Source organism: Miscanthus floridulus, chromosome 4 (genome assembly GCF_019320115.1).
Source record: "Miscanthus floridulus cultivar M001 chromosome 4, ASM1932011v1, whole genome shotgun sequence".
Taxonomy (NCBI): domain Eukaryota; kingdom Viridiplantae; phylum Streptophyta; class Magnoliopsida; order Poales; family Poaceae; genus Miscanthus; species Miscanthus floridulus.
The window spans coordinates 69700891-69727272 of NC_089583.1; the positions used below are offsets into that span (position 1 = coordinate 69700891).

Below are 26382 nucleotides of genomic sequence, written 5' to 3' on the forward strand. Positions count from 1 at the left end.
TGGTCGTGATAGGGCAGCAGTGTTCATGTCTCCACCCTCTGGTGTGGATTGGCCGCAAGTTGCCGACCCAACCGCCCAGACCAGTGCTAGGGCCGAAGACGTCGACTGGGCTGTACTTGGGGTTGGGGAGGAGGCAACGGCTAGGGCTGCTGGCAAGCGGCCGGTGGCCAGCAAACGTCGTCAGGCCATCTTCCCACTGTCAGATGATGAAATAGAGGATGCAGACATCTTCCGACTCATCCCTCGAAAGAGGAGGAGACAACTAGAGTTGACGGAGTAGGGTGGCTCCTCCGTGCCAGCAAGGATCGCATCACCGACCACTGCAACGTAGAGGACAAGTGGCAAAGGGGTCGAGCACCAAGCCCTGGCGTCGGTACTGGTCATGGAAAAAGACCCGGTGGCACCCATCGAGCACGTGGAGCAAGCACGATTGAAGAGACGCTCCTTCGCCACGTCATTCTGTGCTTCCAAGCTATAAGTATTTGCAACCTTGATGTAAGCTTACAATTTGTATTGGATACTGTTGTCTTTTCAACTTATCTCTGATATATTAGGTCGGCGTCCACCGAAAATCCCGACTAGCTAGCCGGGTGTGGCATGGCTTTGCCAGCAACGGCGGAGAGAACTGCCTAGCAGCCGGCTATGGAGGAACTTGTAGAAGAAAATCCACCAGAACCTCAGCAGATGAGCGGCCAGACGACAGTCCTCGAGCAGCTGGTCGAGAAGAGAGCTGAGCCAAGTACAAGTGCTCCGAGCACTAACCCTGCTGAGGGGGATACTTCGGTGCCAAGTGGACCAGACCAAGCTGAGGAGCAGCAGCCGAAGGTGGCACAAAGCACGCTTGCCGATGCCACGGCTCGTGGGAAAGCGATAGTGGTCGTAGAGACTACAAACTCTAGACCAGCGCCGCTTCCTGAACAAGAGGCTAAAGAGGACAAAGTAGAAGAGGTCCTGGGCTGTCCCCAAGACAAATGACAACATGTATATGTGTCGTGCTGGCAGAACGACCAGTGGGTTATGCATGAGGAAATCCCAGAGGTCGAAGAGACCCTGAAAGTTGAACGAGCGGCAAAACGTCTGGTGACGAAAGTCTAGGTATGTTTGGCTTGACCACTTGATCCTGTTATTCAATTGAACTGTCTGACTTAGCTTGTTTATATGTAGGACTTGATGAAGACCGCAAAGTACCAAAAAAAGTGCTTCGACCAAATTGAGGGGATCACGGCAAGCAATAGAGAACTGGCGGCCGAGGTGGAACGCTTGCGCCACCAACTTGAAGCCGCCGACCAGGAGAGGATGGAGCAAGAGGCACAAAACCAGAACCTGGTCATCCAGCTCAGTAATAAAGAGCAGGAGAAAACAAGTAAGTTGTCATTTTATCACAGCAAGTGCATGACACGTGTTGTTGCATTGTTGGTAGTGACAGTTGTAGTGCAGGCTTAGAAGCTAAAGTAGTCTGTCTCCAAGAGCAGAATAGCCATGTGGCCGCAGAGTGTGGTCGCCTAAAGGAGGACAACGAGAAACTAGCACGCGACCAGTCCCAACTCCAGGACCGCACAACTAAGATGAAGGAGGAACTAAAAAGTAAGTGTTCCAGACCACCTTGCTCATTCTATTGCCCGCCTTATCTTGTCATGCCATTACATTTTGATGTCTTGTATGGTTTGTAGTTTTAAAAGTCAATGCCAAGAAACATCTAGAAGCCGTGATGAAAGATCATGATGACTGGAAGGCACGATGCCTAGAGACCACCGAGGATCAAGACACATGGAAGAACTGGTGCCAGGAAGTGGCAACTGGCATTTTGCCCGTCCTCGACCTTATCGACCCAGCGCTTACAGAGGAAGTGTCAAGAACACCATAGCTCGGACTGGTCGAGAGATGCCGAAAGGCATGGGGATGGTTCCAAGAGTTCGTGAAGGAGGCGAGCGAGTACACAGGTGCACATGTGCTAAGCATGGTGCGTGCCCACTACCCCCTGATCGATCTCAAGCGCCTGGAGGCTAGGTACCCAAAGGAGGTAGACCTAGACAAGGTTGAGGAGCTTCGAATGCCTAGCTGGACTAGTCGTCAAAGATAATTGTTAATATTAACCTGTGTGGAGGTGGGACACCACCTGTACAGGGTACGCTATCAACAAGTCAGCTAGAAACGCCATCAGTTGCGAGCCAACCGACGAAGCCTGCGGTCTCGACTAGCCAGGCATCGGTGGGGCCATCCTCTTTAGCCTGACCAGTACAAGAGTCCCCGAGACTCGAGCAGGATATCGGAAGCAGCGAGCAGCGGGTGCCACGTGCCCCGACCAGCCAATAGAATAGGCTAGAGCTGTAGAAGAAGGACATAGTTGTGTTATTGTAAACTTGGGCCTCTTCAGGCAAGCTTGTAATAACGTAACTGTATATCATCATAAGCTTGTTTGTTTTGTATAAAATGTATTTAAGCTTGAAACTCATGTTGGTGTAACTAAGTGAGAACATGTTAATGTTCTGTTTAGTTGTACCATTTTACTCGACATGTCATCCCGAAAAGTTTATGTGGCTCTAGTTTGCCATGTGGTTAGAGTGTGAGGTGCGTGACCTGTGCACACGTAGACGCGGACAAGTCAAACCAGGGGGGACCTGCTGATCACCCGTAGCGTAGAGAGTGGATCCCATGCACATGTTGGGAGGAACCAGAGACAGGGCCTGCTCTGAAAACCATAGAAGGAATGGTGGTCGGCTTTTACTGGCTAAGTTAGAATAACCATAAAATTCAAAGTGACACATTAGAGTGGTCGGAGAAATCATAATAGCTTTATTGAAGTAAATCAAAGGTACAAGAGAAGTACATATCTCAATAGTTAAGCATAGAAACATCTAAGCTTGTCGATATACCATGAATTTGGTATGTCCGTACCATCCAGGTGAGCTAACCTGTAAGACGTTGGTCGTGTGACTTCCTTGATCATGAAGGGCCCCTCCCATGGGGTTGTGAGTTTATGGACACTAGCCTAATTCGTCTTCCACTTTAGGACTAGGTCCCCAACCACGAAGAACCGCTCTTTAATGTTCTTGTTGTAGTACCTGCGCAAAACAGCAAGGTATTTGGTTGTACGTACATAAGAATCGAGCCACTTCTCTTCTGCACTATTCACTTATAGCTCCCGTACTTCATTGACCTTGCCTTCGTCAAAGTTCTCTACCCATGCTGATCTGAAAGCTATATCTGCTGGGAGAACTGCCTCAGCACCATAAACCATAAAGTATGGTGAGACGCTAGTGTTACGACTGGGCTGAGTTCTGAGGCCCCAGACCACGGCTGGCAACTCTTTGAGCCATCTTCTAGGAGCTTTGTCATTTTCTCTGTACATCCTCTTCTTCAATGCGTCCAAGATCATGCCATTTGCCCGCTCGACTTGTCCATTAGCTCTAGGGTGCGCCACCGAGACGTATTTTACTACTATGCTTCTTTCATCACAGAAGTCCCAAAAAGCGTTCTCGGTGAACTGAGTACCCAAATCAGTGATGATGCTGTTGGGTATGCCAAAACGGTGGATGACCTGGTTGAGGAACGTGACAGCCTTTCTGAGGATGTCTGTACCAGAGGCATGTATTCTATCCACTTAGAAAATTTGTCGATCAGCACAAAGACGCATGTAAATTTCCTAGGAGCCGATTTGAAGGGCCCGATCATATCTAATCCCCAGCATGCGAAGGGCCAAGAGGCTGATATTGTCTAGATCTCATGTGCTGGTATGTGGATTCTCTTGGCGAAGAACTGACAACCCTCACAGTGGTGGACTAGCTTCTCTACATCGGCTACTGTTGACGGCCAATAGAACCCTGCTCGGAAAGCCTTACCGACTAGCATTCTTGAGGCCGCATGGTTACCATAGGAGCCAGAGTGGATTTGGTCTAGGAGATGTTCGCCATCCTCCTAGGTTATACACTTCATCAAGATTTCCTCATTTGCGTTCTTGCGCCATAACTTGCCATCGACAAGCAGGTACTGCTTACTGCGACGCATCAGGCGCTCATTTTCTATCCGATCAGTGTAACCACTGCCATCTATTAGGTACCTGATGAAAGGTATTCTCCAGTTGGGCTCATGAGTGGTCGGAGGCGGCTCGATGGTGCTCGACGCTGGAACCATAGCCACCAATTACTGGTCTGGAGGCTTGTCTACCGTGGAATCTTCCTCTTCGATGGAAGGCGTGAGCAGGTCTTGGATGAATACGCCATGTGGGACTTTGGCTCAGGATGATCCTAACTTTGACAGCGCATCTGCTGCTTGATTTTTGTCCTGGACCATGTGTATGTACTCGATGCCATAGAACCTGCCTTCCAGCTTTCTGATCGATTTGCAGTATGCATCCATCTTTTCGCTGGTCGTGTCCCAGTCCTTGTTGAGTTGGTTGATGACCAGAGCCGAGTCTCCATAGACATAGAGACGTTTAATGTCGAGCTCAACTGCAATGCGCAAACCATGTAGGCATGCTTTGTACTCGGCGGCATTATTAGATGCTGGGAAATAAATCCTAAGGACGTACCGGAGCTGCTCCTTGGATGGTGAAACAAAAAAGACTCCTGCCCCTGCACCATCAATGTTGAGAGAGCCATCAAAGTACATCGTCCAATACTCGTCGGACCCCAGAGAGGCAGGCGTGCTTAAGTCTGTCCACTCGACGATGAAATCGACGAGTGCCTGAGACTTGATTGTAGTATGGTTTGCAAATTCCAAGGAGAAGGGGCATAGCTCCATTGCCCATTTGACGATGTGCCCGTTCACATCCTTGTTGCTAATGATATCTCGCAGAGGGTACTCAGTCATGACCACCATACGATATCCATCGAAGTAATGTTTCAACTTTTGGGATATTATCAGTATGGCGTAGATCAACTTCTGGATCTGTGGGTACCTGGTCTTGGACTCATTGAGTACCTCACTGATGAAATAGATTGGTCGCTGTACCTTGTAGACATGGCCGGACTCGTCACGCTCGACCACCATGGCCGTGGAGGCCACTCGATTAGTAGCCGCAATGTAAAGTAGGAGTGTTTCATCTTCTCTAGGAGCAGTGAGGACCGGAGGTGATGTAAGGTATTGTTTTAGCTATGTGAAGGCAGCGTCTGCTTCCTCCGACCACTCAAACTTTCCGGATGCTTTGAGCAGTTTAAAGAACGGTAATCCTTTTTCGCCTAATCTTGATATGAAATGGCTGAGGGCAGCCATGCATCCGGTAAGCTTCTGAACATCCTTCACCTTTTTGGGCGGCTTCATGTCCAAGACAGCTTTGACTTTCTCTGGGTTAGGGCATATGCCATCGTAACTGACGACGTTACCAAGCAGTATGCCAGAAGGAACACCAAAGATGCACTTCTTTGGGTTTAATTTCCACTGGAATGTGTTAAGGGCTACAAAGGTGCGTTCTAGGTTGTCAACAAGGGTATGTCCTTCCTTGGTTTTGACAACTATATCATCAACATAAGCCTCGACGAGGTCGTCTTTTATCTCTTCTTTGAGGCAGGCCTATATAGCGCGTTGGTAGGTAGCCCCGACATTCTTGAGCCCAAATGACATAGTCGTGTAGCAGTAGGCGCCGAAAGGCGTAATAAAAGATGTCTTGATCTGGTCGTCCTTTTTGAGAGCGATCTGGTGATAACCAGAGTAGCAATCGAGAAAGGAAAGCAGCTCACAACCGGCGGTTGAATCTACGACCTCGTCTATGCGAGGTAAACCAAAGGGGTCCTTAGGGCAATGTTTATTGAGATCAGTGTAATCAACGCACATTCTCCATTCATTATTCTTTTTGTGTACAAGAACCGGGTTGGCTAACCACTCCGAATGATACACTTCTTTGATAAATCCGGCTACCAAAAGCCGTGTAACTTCTACCCTAATTGCCTCCTTTTTGTTGCGAGCGAACCGTCGTAGCTTCTGCTTGATAGGTTTGGCCTTGCCGTTGACATTCAAGGAGTCCTCGATCAAGTTCTGAGGTACACCGGGCATGTCAGCAGGTTTCCATGCAAACACATCCACATTGCTCCTCAAGAAGCTGACGAGCGCGTCTTCCTATTTGGGGTCTAGGTTGGTCCCGATAAGGGTCATTTTGCTGGGATCGCCGTCGACCAGCTGGATCACCTTGTGCTCCTTGGACTTGATGTTCTTGCATGGAGCCTCGAGCTTTGGGATCTCCAAGTGGTCGGCCGAGGTTTTCTTGGCATCGAGCATGGTCTCGGCCATGCAAATAGAGAGGTCGTAAGCCTCTGCTATTTTGAAGCTATCGTCCTCACAAGTATAAGCTACGTATACGTTGCCCCTGAGGGTTAGAACTCCTTTCTCAGTAGGTATCTTGAGCACCAGATACCTGTAATGAGATATGGCCATGAACTTGGTGAGCGACGGTCGACCAAGAATAGTATGGTAGGTGCCATCGAAGTCAGCGACCACGAAGTTGACGTAGTCGGTGCGGAAGTGGTCCAGGGTCCCAAATTGCACAGGTAGCGTGATCTGCCCGAGAGGTGTTATGCTCTGTCCGGGGAGAACACCCCAGAACTATGCCTCGTACGGCTTGAGATCCGCCTAGGTTATCTTCAGGGCGGGCAGACTGTTCTTGAACAGTATATCGATGGAGCTACCGCCGTCGATCAGCACTCTATCAAACTGAACCTTGTTGATGCAAGGATCGAGGACCAGGGGAAAATGTCCTGGCTCAGGTATTGCAGCCCATTGGTCCTTTCTGCTGAAGGAGATCTCACGGTGAGACCATGGAGGGAGCCATGGATCGGCGAGGAGGTTATCGGTGTTGGCCACGTTCAAGCAAGCGCGGGCGAGTAGCTTGCATTCTCGTTTGGTCTCGATGGACACTTTGCCTCTGATGATGGTGTGCACGCGATCGGTTGGCTTGATATACTTGTGACGGGGATCTGCATCTTCATCGTCGTTGTCCTCGTTGCGCTGTTCCCCTGCGTCGTTAGGCTTGTCGGATGTAAACGGAGCCTGTTGACGCGTGTAGATAGACTTGAGAACGCGGCAATTCCCCATAGTATGGTTTGACTTGGGATGGAGCTGGCAGGGCCCTTTTAATGCTTTGGCGTAGTCGCCTTCGTAGTTACGACGTCCGCCACCTTTTTTAACGGTATTGACCTCGCCATCGTCTTCCCAAGCACGCTTGCCCCTGTAATCGTCACGATGGTTACGCCGCTAATTACGTTGGTCACGGTGGTCGCGGGAGTCGTTGCGCTGGTTGCGGCGGTCAAAATTGTTGTTTTGACCACGGTTGCTATGGTAGTCGCCGCGGTGTGGGGGGTGGTTGGAGCGTGGAACCCTTGCTGCTTCTTCGATAATTATCTTTTTAGCGTTGTCGGCGTCCGCATATTTCTTAGCGGTGGCCAGGAGCGCTGTGACCGATTTAGGCCTCTTGTGCAGGAGCTTGTCCCTTAGGGCATCGTGGAAGCGAAGGCCAGTGATGAAAGCCTCGATTGCCTTGTTGTCAAAGATTGATGGGACCTTGATGCGCATCTCCGAGAAATGCCGGACGTACTCGCATAGTGGCTCATCTTTTCGATCTCAAATTCGTTGCAGATCATATTTGTTGCCGGGTTGCTTGCAAGTAGCAATGAAGTTGTCGATGAAGGCTTTCTTGAGCTCTTGCCAAGAATCAAAGTAGTTCACTAGCAAGCTGACCAGCCATTGGTGACCTGCATGGCCAACAGCGACTGGGAAGTAGTTAGACATGACGTGTTCGTCAGCCATGGCTGATCTACACGTAGTTTCGTAGAGCATGACCCATAATTCGGGGTTCTCCTTGCCGTCGTACTTCTGAAGTTTCTCGAGCTTGAAGTTCTTGGGCCATATGACTTGACAAAGGTGTGGAGTAAACTGCTTCAAACCCGACGGGCCATGGACAGTGTCATATTCCATATGGCGATAGCTTTCGTGGGATGCACGATCGTTGGCTCTCTAGTTGATGCGAGCGCGCAGATCACGTCCTCCGAGGTAATGGCGGAGATCGTTATTGCCATCGTGGCGATCTCGGTTGCCATCTAGATTAGCCCTACGACCATGGTTATTGTGGCGGTTGTCGTTGTTGTCTCGACGGTTATCGTCCCGGACATCGTGGCGGTTGCCATCCCGATGGCGGTTGTCATCTTGACCACCATCATGGCCACTGTTTCTACCTTGACGATTGTCTGATGGGTCGTTGTTGCGCGAGCCACGTTGGTTGAGTGGCTGTGAGCGACTTGAGTACTGGCGGCTGTGGCTTGACTCAACTGAGACGGATGGAGCCCGGGCTTGATTTACAATCTCTGCGGTCTGGGCCATAGCAGCCGTTAGATAGGCTTGTATTTCGTCACGCACTGCTTGGGTTTCTGGGGTATTGGGTAGCCGTTGCATCGTTGCCATAGCAACAACTACATTGGCGCTTGGAGTCCTGAAGACCTATTTGTCCCCCACCCTGTCGAAAGCATTGTTGAGGTCGCGTGGCTGGACCCTTTTGCGTCGTGCCTCCTCTTCTACTTCAGCTTCGATTTGCCGGCGATTAAACCGGTCAATATTGCGTGCCTCGCGTGCAATCCTTTCTTGTTCTATTTCGCCAACTGCTGGCGGTTCATCATTGCTGACAACATTGATCTAATCCCCTCGCCTTAGTAGGAAAGATGGGAATTGTGGGAACCCCGAGGCATGGTCTGGGATATCCAGATCATATTCGATGCCTTCATCATCGTGATGCTGGAGCTCAGTGTGGACGGAGGCATTAGATGCGATGCTAGACGAGGAGCTAGAGTCACCCTCTTGGACCGTGTGGATGGATCCTTCTTGATGATCCTCAATCTAGACCATGTTGATGAAGTTGCGTGGCTTCGGCCGAGGTCGATGTACAAGACATAGATCTGAGCAGTGCTGTATATTATATGCATAGTTGGAGGTAGTGTTTCACAGGCCGTAGGGCTAGGCATGGTAGTTCTCCATCGAGGCTTCGTACTCGGAGAGCCGAAGTCCCATCGTGGAGGCTGGCCGGTGATGAGCGGAGCGCCCTTCAGGAGTAGATATGACCACAAGATCTGTACCAAGTCGTGCAGGACGACTAGCCCGAGCGGGTCGGGTAGAACTATTGTGGGGAGCGGTTACCTGTTCATTAGGTTGACTTTGAATTGCACTTACCAGAGCTAGGGTTTCGGCGAGTTTGGTGTCGACCCGATCTATGGAGTCGAGTAGGTCGGTGTTGTCGATCTGCTTCCCTTTGTAGCGGGGAAGCAGACGACGAGTGGTCGGCGTGGCTGAAGATGATGTAGGCATGGTCGGAGCCCGATCCATTGTGGTTGGAGCCATATCCACCGTGGTCGGAGCCATAGCCGATGCAGGTAAAGCAGTGGTCGGCGCAGACTAAATCCATGCCTCCTCCGTGGTCATGGCGATGAAGTCGTCGGAGCCGATGGTCCAGGTGATCTGGCCGACGGTGAACGTGAGGCTGTTCAGCGTAGCCATAGAGCCGGAGATGATGACCATCTTGTTTGCTTGGAGAGCAGTACGCACACCCCCTACCTGGCGCGCCACTATCGATGAAATATGGTCGGCAGTCTACCTAGGGGTATGCCCAAGGTAGTAGATTGTTGGCAGACAGATGCGCAAGCCACAAATAAGACGGTGACGCAAGACAGACATGAGGTTTTATCTAGGTTCGGCCGCTAAGAAGGCGTAATACCTACGTCATACGTCTGATTGTATTGCTGTATGTCAATGAGATATATTTTTTAGAGGGGTCCCCTGCCCGCCTTATATAGTCCGGGGGGATAGGGTTATAGATCTAGAAACTAATCCTAGTCAGTTACAATTGCCATAGGTGACTGGATGAGGATTCCTATTCTAACCGACCAAGATCTTGCTTGATCGCCAAATCTATCCTGACTCCTTGCACGGGACTCCGAATAGGTTGGCCGGGCCGCGCATCGTCTTTTGGTGGACCGGACCCACTGATCCGGGCCGGCCCAATCTTAGCCGTAAGGGTATAGGGGTTAATACCCCCACAACGGCTTAGAGCAGCAAGGATCATCGAGCGGATGTTGGTGATTGTCTCCGGCTCCAATCGTGGTGATTGTAAGGGGTTCTTGATCTTTCCCCGACGGAAAGCCAAAATATATTCTAGTAAATTGTTCGTGGCTTGTGTGATCCTCATCTTGTGTTGGTTGTGTGGCACCCTATTGAGGGTTTGGCGTGTGATGCCAATTAGTACGTGAACCTCCAAGTGAGTGAATCGCCACAATGGGGACTAGTTTGCCGGTAAGTAAGTGAACCTCGGATGAAAAATCATTGTGTCTTGATTATCTTCTTGGTATTCATTGGAATTCACTCATTGGTCACTTGCCACTGCGGTATACCTCTCTACCACTCTTTTGTATTTCATTATACATTCACTTGGATAGAACTAGTGGTAGTTAAAACTAGATAGTGTATCATTTAATTGTATTACTCTCACTAGGTTGATCACCTAGGTGTATATTAGTGACATAGCTTTGCTGTGATATACTAGAGATCATAGAAAATAAAATTGGGTAGATGGCTTGCAACCCCAAGTATAGTGCAAGCCAAAATTCACTTCGCCATCTTATTGACTAATCATTTGTCTTAGTGTTGTTGTAAAAATTTTTAATAGGCTGTTCACCCTCCTCTAGCCACTAGGACCTTTCACTGACTATAAATGATTTTTGTGGGAGAAATTACAGTTGCTTCAAATGCTATTTTCTTGAGAATACATGAATATATTGAAACAATAGTAGATCTTTTATTTTTTTCCTTAACTACTTCTAATGGTAGGCTCAACTAATAACCATTTGTGTATAAAATAATATTTTTATTCATTGACCTAAAAAATCATAATTAAGAATATTTAGATCTATATTTATATTCATCTTAGAGTATGAATACAAATGTTGAAAGTGTGTTATCTGATTTTATAGCTAGGATGACACTAGGAACAATAGTACCTAACGATGACTGTCCATCTCAAATCGCGGGTGGTGTCGGATAAAGGATCAAGTTGTGCCAAAATGCATTTTGATAATTCATGGATGAAACTATGTCTAAAATATAAAGTTTTCTTCTTCGATAGACAAAATTGAGTTGAAAAATAAAAGTTTGAAGACCAAAATGCACTTTGGTAGTTTAGGGATGAAATCAAGCCAAAAATGCAAAGTTGGAGGACTGAAATGATTATCTTCACGGTTCTAGAATAAAATTAAGCCTAAAAGTAGAGTTTAAAGACTAAAATGAACATTTTAAAACTTACGTACCGACTACTAGGTAGCATGCCCGTGCGTTGCTATGGGATAACTAATAATTTATACTAAAAACATATGGATCGCACGATAAGATAACAATACTGTTAAATTAAATACCAATGTTAAAGTGACATTTAATCCAAAAAGCAAAGTTTATGAATGTAACACAGTCACAGAGTGCGCGGCGTCGTAGGCTCACAAACTCTAGAGCTTCCAGAGATTGGGTCAAATCCAACCTAGAGCCTCGGAACCCTGCATCTTTTTCTGGACGGGCTTCACTTCGGATGCGTCGGTAGCAATATCAACGATCTCCAGTCGATGGACTAAGTCGTATGGATCCCCATACAATAGCTCAGACATGTAGATTTTGTTCTTGTATTTGGATACACTTGTTCCACTGAAGCTTTCATTGAAATGTTTATACACGACCATTGTCTGATCACCGATGTCCCTCACCCTGTACCACTTCGGCGTACAGTCATGGATGTTGCACTTGTAGATCGCGCTGTTGTAGGTGAAGCTCTATGTCTCGTGGAACGTGCTCACCATAGCACCCACAATGTGTAGCTCACCGTTTGATTCCAGGTAGTTGCATTGGTAGAGCCCCGCAGGTGGCGACAGCGATGGCAGCAGCGTCGCGGTTGGAATAGCGCCGGCGACGTTGCTGCTGTAGACGGAGATTTCTCCAGTGCAATCGATCACCAAGAACTTGTCTTGGCAGTAGACGATGGACCCCACGGAGAACTCTAGTTTGGTGTCGAGCAACGTCCATGTGCTGTCAACTCCAACCCGGCAGATCGCGACCTCCGTGGAGCCCCAAGCATGGTCATGGCCATGCACTTGTGGCCAGCGGTGTCAGGCGGCGCCAAGAGCATGATCTCACGGAAGAACACGTCCCTCATGTCTTCTAGCTTGATGGCTCTGCCTGCGGCATCCGCGCCCCCATAGCCGTTGGTGGGATGGAGGACCCACTGCCCATGGACCCTAGACACATGTTTCGATGAGGACGCCGCCGCGACGTGTTCGCTTGCTGACGGGAGCTCAACGCGGGGGGCACGGGCACCGCCGAATGGATTTAGCAGTGTCACGGACACCGCCTCGTCCATGAGCGCCAGCTACCCACACGAGGAGCCACACGCCACCTTGTCGTGCACATCGGGCAGCGTCTTAGACAAGACCTTCTCCGGGACATAGTAGAAGCCGACGCGGTCTGAGTCGGGGTCGAATGGGGGTAGCAGGAGCAGCCCGAAGGTCACAAAAGGGACGGCAGCGCGCCATGGGGAGCAAGCGGATCGGAAGGACACCGCGTCGTGGCCTGACGCGAGACGCTACCCGATGGACTCGAGAAGATCCTCTGGCAGGCCGGATCTCTAGTCAGGGAGATGTAGGGACCTTCTCTTAGGATTGGGAGGCTAAGCCATGGAAGACAGATGACATCAACTATGGTTCACGCAATAAATAACAAGCGAGGGCGATGGAACACGTAAGCGTGAAACCAAATGAAAGGAGAAAAAACTTATCCCTTTTGCAAATGCAAGGTTCTCAGAAATGCAAAGAGGTTCCTTTTGTCTTAATTCTCGTTCCTTCTGTGTTAATTATCTTTCCTTTTCCTCATTGCCATGTATGTTGGTGCATGCAAACATACAATGTGTATATAGATAGCATGATAATTTTCTACTTTCTATTTTGCCGTGATTCCTCTATCACATGATAAGCAATATTCAATCAAGAAGAATGGCATGATCAATCAGTAATTAAGATGTCGTGGGATCGCAGACGTGGGCAGACGAACGAACCAAAATAAATGTCGCACCAAAAAATATCGCATCAAGCATCAGTGTATCAATACCAACCATTGACTCATCCTCTAGAGTTTACAAATGTAAGCCATGGCTTGGTGTTGCTGTTACGGGAACACCAATTCAGCGAGCGAGGTCTAGAGGTGCAAAAACCTGATGCCAAATATCTGAATACCATCCAGTGTAATTAAAAAATTAGCAAGCCAAAAATTCAGTGGTCATAAAAAAAGTTGACAAGAGAAAAGTATCTAATATATTTTACCAGTAAAGTATCTAACATTGGTACACCAAGCTCATGAATTAAGACTATCAGTAAATAAATAAGGCTCGAGCTACTTGAAACGAGATTGGTACAGACAAAGGGCTAACTATGTTCAAAAAACAATGGCATCCAATGTGCAGGCACACAATATCGAAAAATAGATGATTAACTATATAACAAGAACGTCTGCAGCATCATGAACTATGGTTGTTTAACATCATGAACGGCGAGCGATGGAGGACGGGCGACGTCAATCGGTCTACATATGCAAAGACGACGACTCGGGTGCACGACTCAGGTGGCGTCGAGGTAGCGGCGTGGTAGCCGAGGACGACGGCTCGGGTGCATGGCGCTGGCGAACGACGAGGACTACGGCACGGACGTCGTGGAGGCGGCGGTGTTTCCAGGTGCATGATGCGGGCGAACGGCGAGGACGACGACGCGACATCGTGGAGGCGGCAGTGTACGTGGCGCACGAGGAGGATGACGACGCGGGCACACAGACCAGATGATGGAGCAGGTCGTGGAGGGGAGATCGCACGGGGAAGGGAGATCGCACGAAGAGGCAGACCTTACGGCGATCGATGATGTAGCCATAGGTGTATCCACTGGTAGGCAGACGATGGATGATCCATTGTTGTTGCTTCTCCACTACACGACGAGGAAGAAGTAGGGGCGGCTCGATCGTGCAGGGGCTTGAGGAATGGGATGTGCGACGATCGTCTCTGTGCAGCGACCAGTGACGCGCTTGAGTCCTACCAAGAAGACGCGTTCGATCATGCAGCGACGAGCGACGATGGTCTTCCGTGTTTGTAGCGCATGCAAATCAGGGTCAAGAATTTCATATTTGTGGCACGAGGGTGGTATGATCGAGCGTGAGACGTGTGTGATCGCTTTCTTTATTTGAGGCAATTAGGGTCAAGACTTTCCGTGTTTGTAGCGCATGCAAATCAGGGAAGACTTTCCGTATTTGTAGCGCATGCAAATCAGGGTCAAGACTTTGTACCAAAGGACGCATCATGCGGGAGATATCGTGTGATCGCAGGCATAAGTAGACAGACGAACCAAAACAAATGTCGCACTAAAAAAAATATTAACACTTTATTCTTTTTAGTTGTGAGTAGATTTTGCCTATTCTTATTCATAGCCAGCACGGCGGGAGAGGAGGGCAACGCCATCATCGGGCGCCCGAGGCCGCGCTGACCGCGTCAACGCTGTGCGGTTGCGCCCGTCAGCCCGGCGCGGGCCCACGGAGCCAGTGCCGCCGCACGCGGAAAAAGGTCTGCCACGTCGGCCACGTGCTTCCGAAAGAAGGAAGAAAAATAAAAAGGAGGCGAGGAACATTTGTGCTGCCCGCTGCGGCCCTTGCGCTTGCCTTGCCCTGTCTCCCTCACTCCCCAATCCATCTCTACTTTCTCTCTCCTCCGCCTTCCCTTCGTTTCCTTTGCTTTGCTTATTGACACAATCCATTATTCCCCACGCCACTCACCCCCCTCCCTTCCACACCGCCGCAGCCGCCGCCTCCGGAGAAGGGTCAGTCCCACGGCGGCAGTCGTCCTTCCCCGGGAGGCGCTCGTCTCGGCTCGGCTCGGCTTCGCTCCTGCTCGGCGGCGGCGGCGTCCCGGGCTGCTGGGCTCGCGCGCGCACCTGGTCCTGTGCTGGGCTCCGCGAGGTGCTCCGCGTCGCACCCGATACGGCGGGATCGCGCGGCCGGCGCCCGCGGCCTGCCGTGATTCGGCCCGATTCGGCGGGGAGGCTGGATCTCGGTGCGGGAACCAGTGAGTTTTTTTCTTCTTCTCTTCCCCGGCGGCTAGCGGGCGGGCCGCTTGGTGCTGGTGAGCGCGGGAGGCGGAGGTCGTCCGGAGCCGATCTGGTGCTCTCGCCGCCCGGAGAGGTGGTGCCGGGGTCCATTGCAAGGTTCCGCTTAGGAGGAGGCGGAGGAGGTAAGTGAAGTCCCTCGTCTCATGGGGCTCGCGCCGCCGGAGCTGGGCCAGTTCGACGGGTGGGAGAGCTCAGGGGAGGAGGAGCGGGAGCGGGAGCGCTGGGGCTGGTGCCGCCGCAGCCGCCGCGGCAGCAGCAGGCGCCGCGCGGCGGCCCCCAAGGGCGCCGGCGACGACGACGCCGCGGTCGCCACCGGCTGCTGCATCCGCCTCTGGCCCGTCGGGGCGTGCCCGCCGCCGCCGCCGCCGCCGAGGTCCAAGGTCGACACCTCCACCAGCAGCGCCAGCACGCACGGCGGTAAACGTCTCTTTCTCTCCCGTCACCTGGATACCCACCCACTCGCAATGTGCTTTCTTCGCTGTCTTTGCTCGCGTGGTAGATGGGATTTGCGAGTGTAAGTGACCATAATTGCGACGCCGTAGTGTAAGCCGTGATTTCGTTCTGGGGTAATGATGGGACGGACGTCGCACTTTGTCACCTGATGTTGAGCTCGGCAGCTGATTGACTGTAAATGCTCAGGACGTGTGCAGTTCTCGGTAGTTATAGTATGCTGGTGTTTGAGGGAGATAATGTGAGGCTGCACCTGGGAGCGACAACTCTTTCGGTTATATCCTTGTATTGAGCATTGAATTTGTGGACGAACTGGTAATGATTGCCTTCAGCGTATACAGAACATAAGGATCACCAATCTGTCGGCAAATCCTGTAGAGCAAGCATCTTTCTTGCTGAGCAGCAGTTATGATAGTTAGGGTTCTGGAGGACCAAGTGTGAGTGGACCAGAGTCATTAGTGGTTTCCTGAGTATCTATTTTTAGAATAGCATTAGCATGTGTCAGTTTTTGGCTCAATACTGTTCGCACTAGACTTATAGCGAACTTGGAGTTACTGTCCGCGGGAAAGAATGTTATTGCCTTCTCCATTGCAAATAGTTGTTGGTGTGTTGGACTGAAGGGCAGGCCTGGTGCAGTGGTGAGAGCTGTCTCACTGAGTCACCATGTCATGGGTTCGAAGCAGCCTCTCCGCAGAGGCGCGGATTTTGCGGGGGAAAGGCTTGTCTCGGTTTATCCCTTCCCCAGACCCCACTCATGTGGGAGCCTCCGGCACTGGGTCTACCCTTTTTGTGTTGGACTCATACACCTGACTCTGATTTTGATGCTGTACTGTCAGCAGCAGCTGTGATGTTTGAAATCGTTGTGGCTCTGTCAAATGAATATAGTAAAATTCATGAGGACTGCGGGTATTAGCTTGTTTATCAAGACATGTGGCTACAGTTTAGTTGCTATTTACTGTTTGTTATGCTCAGTATGGTACTGTACCTCATATATACATATAAGCCCAGTTTGTGAATTGATGTGCTGTATTATGCTATGCCATGGAGCCTACTAACTTAGGTATTATGGGCCTACATAAGTGTTATGCTAATGAGCAAAAGGTCATATTGGGTTGGTTAATATTTCCCAAAGTAGAATAAGAAAAATGCTAAAAAAGATCACTTCAAAGACAAACTCACCTATAGAAGGTTTGTCACCATCTGCGGAATAGATTGCGCGACAATTGTATGCATGAAAAAGAAACTAAAATAGCATAGAAATAAACAGAGAAGGGTTTATATTTCTATGGAGTCCAGTTAGCAATTAATTTATTCTAGTACGAGTTGAAATGCCTTTTCATAACTGGAACTAAATGACTAACAAACCTGAAAATACGAAAGATATGTGATGAAATGATGCCAGTTAGCATTTTGATACCTTTAGTAGGAATATGAAGTGCTCATTTTTGTATTTACAAAAGGGATTTCAATGAAAATAATGAATTCGTGCACCTCCTGTAAGTTGGTACATTAACTGATACTATCTTTAGCGTGATGATCTACTGCATTTATTGGACGCTACGTAAGTCATTATTAGCATGGGCTGTCCGGTTGTGTGACGTTCATGTGATATCCTTTTTTTATATTTTGTTTGGTTTTCAGCAAGACACTGTGTGGACTTCATATGTACTTCAGTGATCGTTGTCAAATGCTTTCAAGGAAGCAGGATAAAACTTGCATAAAGTCATACTCAAACTGTGCAGATGGAGATTTTGCTTTTCTTTGTTCAGATCATATTGTCGGAAAACTCGGCATACTAAACTGTTATAATTTCATGTAACAGCAGAGAAGTCAACAGAAAATGGTAGCAGGAATCAACCGGTTGCATTGGTAGTCTCAGGTTCTACAACTACTAGTAACGCTGAAAGCAGTTCATCCGCATCTAAAGTCGGAGAAGAGATAAAAGTTGCCTCCCAGCTGCGCAAGTTTGCATTCAATGATCTAAAATGTGCTACCCGGAACTTCAGGCCTGAAAGTCTCCTTGGAGAAGGGGGTTTTGGATGTGTTTTTAAAGGGTGGATCGAAGAGAACGGAACTGCTCCCGTGAAACCTGGTACAGGTCTCACAGTTGCTGTCAAGACGCTAAACCATGACGGGCTTCAAGGGCATAAAGAATGGGTGGTATGTGCTATGTTTTACCTATTTCCAAGTTCACGTATCATCTTGTTTACATATTTTTGGTTTCAATTCATGATGACTGTGTCTGATACTCTGTTTTAATTGATCTTTTCTAGGCTGAAGTTGATTTTCTTGGAAATCTTCACCATCCCAATTTGGTCAGGTTGATTGGATATTGTGTTGAAGATGACCAAAGGTTGCTGGTGTATGAATTCATGCCTCGTGGCAGTTTGGATAACCATCTTTTTAGAAGTATGTATCTGGCCTATTCCTTAGCGATTAGAGCATTAACTTCTCTTTAGGATTCACCTTTTTTTCTTAAGCAAATAATCATGTATCATATGAGGGCGCATGTCGTTCTGTTGTATTTATTTGGTGTAGCTTAGACAGCCTTTAAATAGTATCATGGAAATGTTGAATCTTAAGTAAACCATCATGCTTTCTACTGTAGGGTCTCTTCCTCTCCCATGGGCTATCAGAATGAAGGTTGCACTCGGAGCAGCAAAGGGTCTGGCTTTCCTTCATGAAGAAGCAGAAAGACCGGTCATTTATCGTGATTTTAAAACATCTAATATACTGCTGGATGCGGTAAGTTAATGAATAGGATTATGCAGTGTGTGCCTCATGATTTACATACTGTTGCATCATATGTTATATTGCTTGTACAGGAGTATAATGCAAAGCTCTCCGATTTTGGGCTTGCGAAAGACTGGACCTGTAGGTGATAAAACTCATGTCTCTACTCGAGTAATGGGAACATATGGATATGCAGCACCAGAATATGTCATGACTGGTAAGCACGTCGTCAGATCTGGCCCTACCTTTTTTTTCTTACACCTCTCTTTCGGAGTACAGCTGTAGCATCTGTTCATGTGTGTAAATACACCCTCCCCCCCCTCCCCCTGTGCGACACAAACACAGAGGCAGACCTAGAAGTCTAGATCTACCGTCAGTAAGGAAGATCACTTCCCTAGAGAGGTCGACAGTACGATTCAAGTCTCCATAGGTCACATTACATTCTCATGGCATCACACTCAAGAGGCAATGAAATATTTCCCTGGACCTGCACTGGCTGCGACACCTGAGTGTCCATCAAACTCTGGTTAGCAGTCTGGCACTGCCAGTGCTACCAGTGAGCAACGAACCCATTCACTAGATTCAGCTTAGCTGTCCTAAAATCGAGTATCTGCTTGTTGTGTATTAAAGTCAATGTTTAAGTATGCTGAGATAATCAGTTATCCATCACTTGATGCTTCTATGGAGAAATTTAAGGTTGGAAGTTATGCTTGTTGGGAGACATTGTAATACTTTAGGCTACATGCGTACTTGTTCGGATAATATGCTAAGTTTCCATTAGTGGTATGTTTGTACTGGGGTAATGATGTTTACCATATCTACCTAAGATGGGCAAAAGGGTTTGTTCAGAACCATACAATGCTAATGTACACAGGAGCGTGCGGAGCACTTGTTACAATGTTTGCAACTTTACATGTGTCTTTGTTTTACAAGACCTTTATATGTAGTGAAAACTTAAAAAAACACAGGCAGGGGCAAATTAAAAAGGTCTATCAGCTAAACTGTGGAAATGGGCAGTGGTAGTTCATGTAGAATGTAGATATTCTCAGTGAGTTGACCCAGCAATCAACATTTCCTAAGAAAGATCATTATGTTTACCTAGTTTGTTTGTTTTTTGGATAGAGTGTTTGCCTAGATTTGCATTGCCTTCACAATGTTGAAGGGAATAATTTGACTACCTTGTTCTCTTATGATTTAAACACCCTTTAACTCTACTGTTTACACACCTGGTCTTTGCTTGATGTGCATTTTTGTCTTTCTGCCCCACTTCTCAGGCCATCTGACATCAAAGAGCGATGTCTACAGCTTCGGGGTTGTGCTTCTTGAGATGATGTCAGGGCGCAGGTCAATGGACAAGAATCGCCCTAACGGAGAGCACAACCTCGTCGAATGGGCGCGCCCCCTCCTAGGAGAGAGGCAGCGCTTTTACAAGCTAATTGACCCTTGCCTGGAGGGCAACTTCTCAGTGAAAGGTGCCCAGAAGGCGGCACAGCTAGCACGCGCCTGCCTCAGCCGGGACCCCAAGGCCCGGCCCTTGATGAGCCAGGTGGTGGAAGTCCTCAAGCCGCTGCAGAACCTCAAGGACATGGCGAGCGCCTCCTACTTCTACCAGACGATGCAAGCTGAGCGGATGGCGCACTCGAACAGCATGAACGGGAGGAGCAGCCACGGCTTCAAGACGCAGAGCCCGTTCGGGCGGAACGGGCAGCCGCCCGTGAGGAGCCTCTCCGATGGCCCCCGCGCCTCCCCGTTCCGCTACTCGCCAAAGCCGAACGTGAAATGAATGGAGTTGGAGGAGGCACATGGCTGAGGTTTTCTGCTGGTTGAAGGCACGGCCCCGTGGAGTAGTAGGTGCGGTGGATGAAACCTGGGTTTGTTGGGGGTGACTGGTTCGGGCCGTGCATTGCATTGGGGCGTTGAAGTCGGACCGTAATTGATGTGTGTTGTAGATTGACGTGTGCACAAAGGAAAGGATATAGGCGAAAAAGGAGGTGTAGGTATCGGAGTTTCCTTGGTGGATGGATGTTTCCCTCTGAGGTTTTGACTGAATTAATGCTGATGGACCGTTGCTATATCTTTTTGTCAGGCTTAGGTGGAACTTCCTTGCAGCCTGAGGTGCATCGTGAACCTTGTCTATAGATAGTTGCTCGTGTTAGGTCTGATGAAGAGAAATGCTTCGATCCCTGCCGTTCGAAGCAAAACAAAAGAGGAATCATTATTCTTTCGAGTTTCGACCATTGATGAGTCATATGTGTGATCTTGACGTAGCCACAAATCTGAAGCCTCGAATTCATGGGCAATTCATCGACGGCATCTCTCGTGTATCCGGAATTCCAGAAACTTGCACTCGTTGAAATCCAAGTGCAGAACGGTTTCAGCGACGCTCGGCTCGGCCATGTTTGCGCAAGGCAGGCAAGGGCAACATGGGTGGGGTTGCTCTGCTGTGAGTGTCTGCTCCGTCTTCGTCGCCAAGAAATCGACGGAAATGGTACTCCTCTTGCCAGGTCGTCGTCCTCCATTGCTATTGCTACATGTGAGTAAATTCTTGGGCTAGCGTGCACTCGTCGAAAGATGTGCACATGGCGATGGTGGCGAGCGATGAGATGGAAGTAACGTCGGAAGCACACAAGGACCGGTGGCTGGTTACTCGCCATACTTACCAAACTGGTTTTCTTGAGGTTACCACAAATTTACTTCTTCGAATCAAAGAAGAAAAAGGGTCTTCGAAATATATCACCACGGAATATTAGGTTTTCTTCAGGTTACCATAAGTTTATTTCTTTGTAGAAGAAAAAAAAGGTCTTCGAGATATATCACCACGAAAGAATAATAGTAAAAAAATATTGTTACCTAAATTTGTTCCGACAATTTTTAATGAAAGGAGAAAAAAAAGAAGCCATTCATTTCTATATACTATCTCCGTCCTCTAAATAAATCAATTTATAGAATTCGTGCCAGTCAAACTTTTTTTAAAAGAGTAACAACATCTACGACATAAAATAAGCAGCTTATGAAAATACATTGTATGAAAAATCTAATGATACTAATTTAACACCATAAATCTTAACGTTTTTTTTTCTAGAAATTCTATCAAAGTTTAAATTTTTTGACTTAAGACAACTCTAAGAATATATTTATTCAGAGACAAATAGAGTATAATAGGGTCTGATTGGTTCCTGCACAACTCCTCCTTTAGACTCCTGCAGTGCCGACTGGGTAGATTTATTACTGTGCATATATTAAAAAGTTATAACAGCTTACGATTTGAAAGGGATGGAGTACTAAAAACGTGTTAAAAAAAGAGGTGAAGCAGAAACTTGCTTACCACTTTATCTCTTGAGTCTCCAAACAAGAGGTCTAAAGTGTTGTCTAAAGTTTAACCAATCTCACAAAATTTTAGACCATACAAGTAAGTTAAAGTGGTCTAAAGTTTTAGTCCTTAACTTTAACTGATTAAGGTCCTGTTTGGGTCTTCTTTTCTAAACTTTATTAGAGCTAAAACTCTAAACAGGTGGTCTAAAGTTAACTCTAAACTTTAGCCCATCTTACATTAAAGCATTAGACTTTAAAACTGAGCTAAAGTGCTCTAAAATTTTTAAAGCTCTAAAGTTTAGACGGAATGATCCATACAGGGCCTAAGCATTAGACCATAGGATCCATATAGGATCAAACAGTCCCCAAGTTTGGTGCATTAACGTGCCTTTCTCTTTCTTTCTTTTTTCAGATGAAAATGAAAATGGTGATTAGTCAGTTTCCATGTACGGGCTTGAGGCTGAAAATCTCGAGGAGTACATATCGTTGCTTTGTCCCTGTATTAAGTATTTTTTATTGATCAGGTCTCAGCAATTGCATTGAACATGAGACCCACATGGCAGTGAGCCGTGATTTTCATCCATCCATGAATTGAAACTTTGGTTGGGCCACCCGCAAAAACCATCCGTGTACTAGAGGGCAAGTGGCGGAGCAGGCGCGGACTCTGCCACTGCCACCAGACACGGTGACTGTCAGGGCCTCGCGAGGGCGGGCTTTGCTGGCGTGGTACGCGTCCATAGAAAAAAATTATAAAAATAACAGTTCAAAAGATTGACTCTTTAATTATAACGACCCTCGGATGAATAACGAGACTCATCTATGTCTATAAGCGCGTGTTTAGTTTCAGAAAGTTAGAATTTGGGGCTACTGTAGCACTTTCATTTTTATTTGGCAATTAGTGTTTAATCATGGACTAATTAGGTTCAAAACGTTTGTCTCACAATTTCCCATCAAACTGTGTAATTAGTTTTTTTTTCGTCTATATTTAATGCTCCATGCACAGGCAGCAAATATTCGATGTGATAGGTACTGTAGCACTTTTTGAAAATTTAGAATGAAACTAAACGAGGGCTAATAAATATAGATCCCGTGTCAAATCTGGACACGATCGAGTCCCAATTTTTACGAATCGCCCCGCGTCCATATATATATATGCACGCGTACGCCCACGGCCCGCGGCGGACGAGAACCAAAACCCCAATCGCGTCGGCTCCAGCTCTACCCCTGTGCTGGTGCTGCTCTGTTCTTCTCCGCTCCTGTTCTCCGCAAGGATCCATCGATCGGTCGGGTACGGTAATCGATCTCACTAGTGAATCTCGGATGGGTGCATTGGCGATTTGCTCCTTTGCTGCGCGTTCTTGGGGGCACACTTTAGGGTTCTTAATTGGTGGGGGGTTCTTGGGGTGGGATGGATATCGCTCATAGCTCCGGGGTTTCTTTCCATGTTCTTAGCGCTCTGCTAGCTTAGAGTGCTAGACGTGGAACGAAACTTTCCTTTCCCTAGATTGTGTAATGGCGTGCTCCTTGTTCGAATCTTGCTTTTTTTCCCAGCTCCAGCTGCTACTCTGCTCGTCTTCTTTCCTCCAATGCGGCTGTTTTGCACTTTTGCGACCGTCAGAGCGGGAGGGGAGAAGAAAGCTTTTGCTTTCCCACGGAAGCTAGAGATTTGGGGGCTGGTTCAGATGGGATCGACATGCGTCTGAAATTTCGGGCGTGTCTTGTAAATTAAGCAGATTTCTTTTCTATTCATGGTGGATTGGAAGAATCTCCTAGCTGAGCTCTTCTTTTCTTCATTTTTCTTTTGTTGTAGCACTGCTCCGTATCTGAACACAGCATGATAATTGTGTATATAGTTTTTTTCATAGTAAGGTTAAAAAAGAGAGTCAAATTGCATATTTTATCTTCAGTTTGGACTCAGGTGGTGCCTCGGGCTGTGAGACTTCACAGCTTGTGATTCCCATGGTTGGCTTAACGTGACATGTATGTTACCCTTGTCTGCACATGCCCATATCAATCTGCATTTTTTACCCCCCATGATCAAATCAACTGACTGAACATGAGTAATTATCTTCTCTTCCTCACGTATCTAGTTTATATATAGTTTGTCCTACTTGGATTTCTCACTGATGAACATGAGTGGAGTAACCGAGTAATTATCTTCTCTTCTTGTCGGATCTAGTTTTATATAGTATGTCCTACTTGCCTTTGCTGAATATTTCTTCGCCTGCTACTTTTGTTCTTCAGTGGATATCAGTAAGCTGTTCGAGAGTGAGTTTATGGTATGTTGTGTTTACTCGTTTGGTTTCAAAGAGTTCAAGTGCATCACGTTTTTTTAGTTGTCCTCGTGTTATGAGATCCTAATCTCTATCCATTCAGGTTGGGATGTCCTTTTTGACCATATTTTTGGTACTTTCTCTATGATGTCCAAACTTGCATTGGTGTACCATAAGCTTCAGTTCAAGTTGATACGTACTTCCTCCGTCTCAAATTATAAGACGTTTTGGCATTTCTAAATTCATAGCTTTTATTATGTACGTAGACATAATATGTATCTAGGTGCATAGCAAAAGTTATGAATCTAGAAAAGCTAAAACGGCTTATAATTTGGAACGGAGGAAGTACCATAGTCCCTTTAGTACTTGAGGCTCTGAGCTATCCATAAAGTTTAGAGTTAGGATATGCTCGGATGACAAATGAACGGCCTTGCCTTTATTACACTCTTGTCCTTTATGCATTATTTGACCGCTGGTAGCATACATGACAGACATCTTATTGTGTGCAGATAAGACATGGGTCAGGCTTTGGGTTTAGTGCAGGTTGATCAGTCAACTGTAGCCATCAAAGAAAACTTCGGCAAGTTCAGTGAGGTCCTGGAGCCTGGTTGCCACTTCCTGCCCTGGTGCATAGGGCAGCAGATTGCTGGTTACCTCTCCTTACGTGTGCGCCAGCTGGATGTCCGCTGTGAAACAAAGACAAAGGTTTTCTCAATATTACATTCTGTTTGATGTCTGATTTGTGCTTTGTTGATGAAGCTATTGCCATTTTTGAAGAATATTTCTGCCAAACTATAGCATAACAAAGAACCTTTCTGAACTCTGTTGCCTGGATTTTATTTGTTCAGGACAATGTCTTTGTCACTGTTGTTGCATCTGTCCAATATCGCGCTCTTGCTGATAAGGCATCTGACGCCTTCTACAAGCTGAGCAACACTAGGGAACAAATTCAGTCGTATGTATTTGATGGTAAGTGTTCCCTCTGTTTGAAATCGTACTTTATGTGTTTATTATGTCACATGTACGCATCCTATCTTGTACTCGTGTCTCCGTTGTTCTGTATTTGGTCTCCTCAAGTCCTTGCATACTGTATGCCAATTGACTGTTTTTTATGCTTGCTAATCTAGAGACATAATTGTACCTTAGGGGAGAAAATTATGTTTCTATACTGCACAGATTGAAAGAACCAGTTCTCATGGCTATTCATTGTCTATTCCAGTCATCAGAGCTACTGTTCCAAAGCTGGACTTGGACGATGCATTTGAGCAGAAGAATGACATCGCGAAAGCAGTCGAAGAGGAGCTTGAAAAGGTTTGTGTCAAGCATTGCTTTTTGATTAATTAATTGTTCTGTTGAATTTACTTTAGAGCATGCATTTTGGTTTGTTTAATTGTTGTGTTGACTTTGCTTTAGAGCATGTATATAATCTTTTGTCTGACCTGGGTTGTTTGTGGTGTAGGCAATGTCTATGTACGGCTATGAGATAGTGCAAACGCTGATTGTTGATATTGAGCCTGATGACCGTGTCAAGAGAGCAATGAACGAGATCAATGCAGGCAAGTACTTTATACCTTTCATATAAGTATTGCATCAGATTAAATTGGCAATTCAGCATTTGCTGAGCCACAAGCATCTACTAGGTATATCGATGAATTTTACATGCTACCGTTTTGGTTGTATGGCACAGCTGCTAGAATGAGGGTGGCAGCCAGTGAGAAAGCTGAGGCTGAGAAGATACTCCAGATCAAGAAAGCCGAAGGAGAGGCAGAATCCAAGTACCTGGCTGGTGTGGGTATTGCAAGGCAGCGCCAGGCCATTGTGGACGGGCTGAGGGACAGTGTGCTCGCCTTCTCAGAGAACGTTCCAGGCACCACTGCCAAGGACATCATGGACATGGTCCTGGTCACCCAGTACTTCGACACCATGAAGGAGATTGGGGCCTCCTCCAAGTCCTCTTCAGTGTTCATCCCTCATGGTCCTGGAGCTGTCAAGGATGTCGCGGCGCAGATAAGAGATGGCCTCCTGCAGGCTAAACTGCAGTGAAGAGGACCCGGAGAAAAAGGATTGATTCTGATTCGCAAAGCAGTACTGAGGGGTGAGGGCATCGGTTCTATGGTGCTATAAAACTGCTAATTATAATATAGCTAGACTTGCATGGTTTGCAAAAGCTTAGTCGTGACTTGTGAGTGAGCCTGGGTATCCAAACCTGTCAGCTATTTGGTGATCTGCTATGTTATATGTTCTGCGTGGATAATCCTTTGGGTCAGACTCAGTTTATAGTATTGAAAGTGGAACTTTTCAGAATTTGCTATGTGTTTCGCCGTAGTGCAAAATTTTCAGGATCACAACGTGTGTGTTTTGGCTAGCTCCATTTTGAAGGACTGCAATGGGGGGTATTGGCACATTCTGATGCTCAATTAGGCTATTCTACCAAATCTTTTTCAGGTTAACACAGTGTAGTTGGATCTGTTGTC

General features: G+C 47.3%; 1 protein-coding gene and 1 pseudogene across 1 annotated transcript; both read left to right on the forward strand.

The window, feature by feature from the left end:
* The first annotated feature begins 14867 nt into the window (after window positions 1-14867).
* On the forward strand, window positions 14868-20397 carry LOC136549779 (serine/threonine-protein kinase PBL34-like; annotated as a pseudogene).
* Window positions 20398-22774: 2377 nt separating this feature from the next.
* Window positions 22775-26212, forward strand: LOC136549780 (hypersensitive-induced response protein-like protein 2). The gene is made up of 6 exons (XM_066541187.1): window positions 22775-22923; window positions 24418-24613; window positions 24757-24877; window positions 25128-25219; window positions 25368-25464; window positions 25596-26212. The coding sequence occupies exons 2-6, from the start codon at window positions 24425-24427 to the stop codon at window positions 25949-25951; spliced, it is 855 nt and encodes a 284-aa protein (XP_066397284.1). The 5' UTR covers window positions 22775-22923; window positions 24418-24424; the 3' UTR covers window positions 25952-26212.
* Window positions 26213-26382: the final 170 nt, after the last annotated feature.

Coding starts and splice junctions, on each gene's coding strand:
- LOC136549780 (XM_066541187.1), top strand. CDS start 24,425: ATGGGTCAGGCTTTGGGTTTAGTGCAGGTTGATCAGTCAACTGTAGCC. Junction 24,878..25,127: donor TCAGTCGTATGTATTTGATG/GTAAGTGTTCCC, acceptor TGTCTATTCCAG/TCATCAGAGCTACTGTTCCA. Junction 25,465..25,595: donor AATGAACGAGATCAATGCAG/GCAAGTACTTTA, acceptor TGTATGGCACAG/CTGCTAGAATGAGGGTGGCA.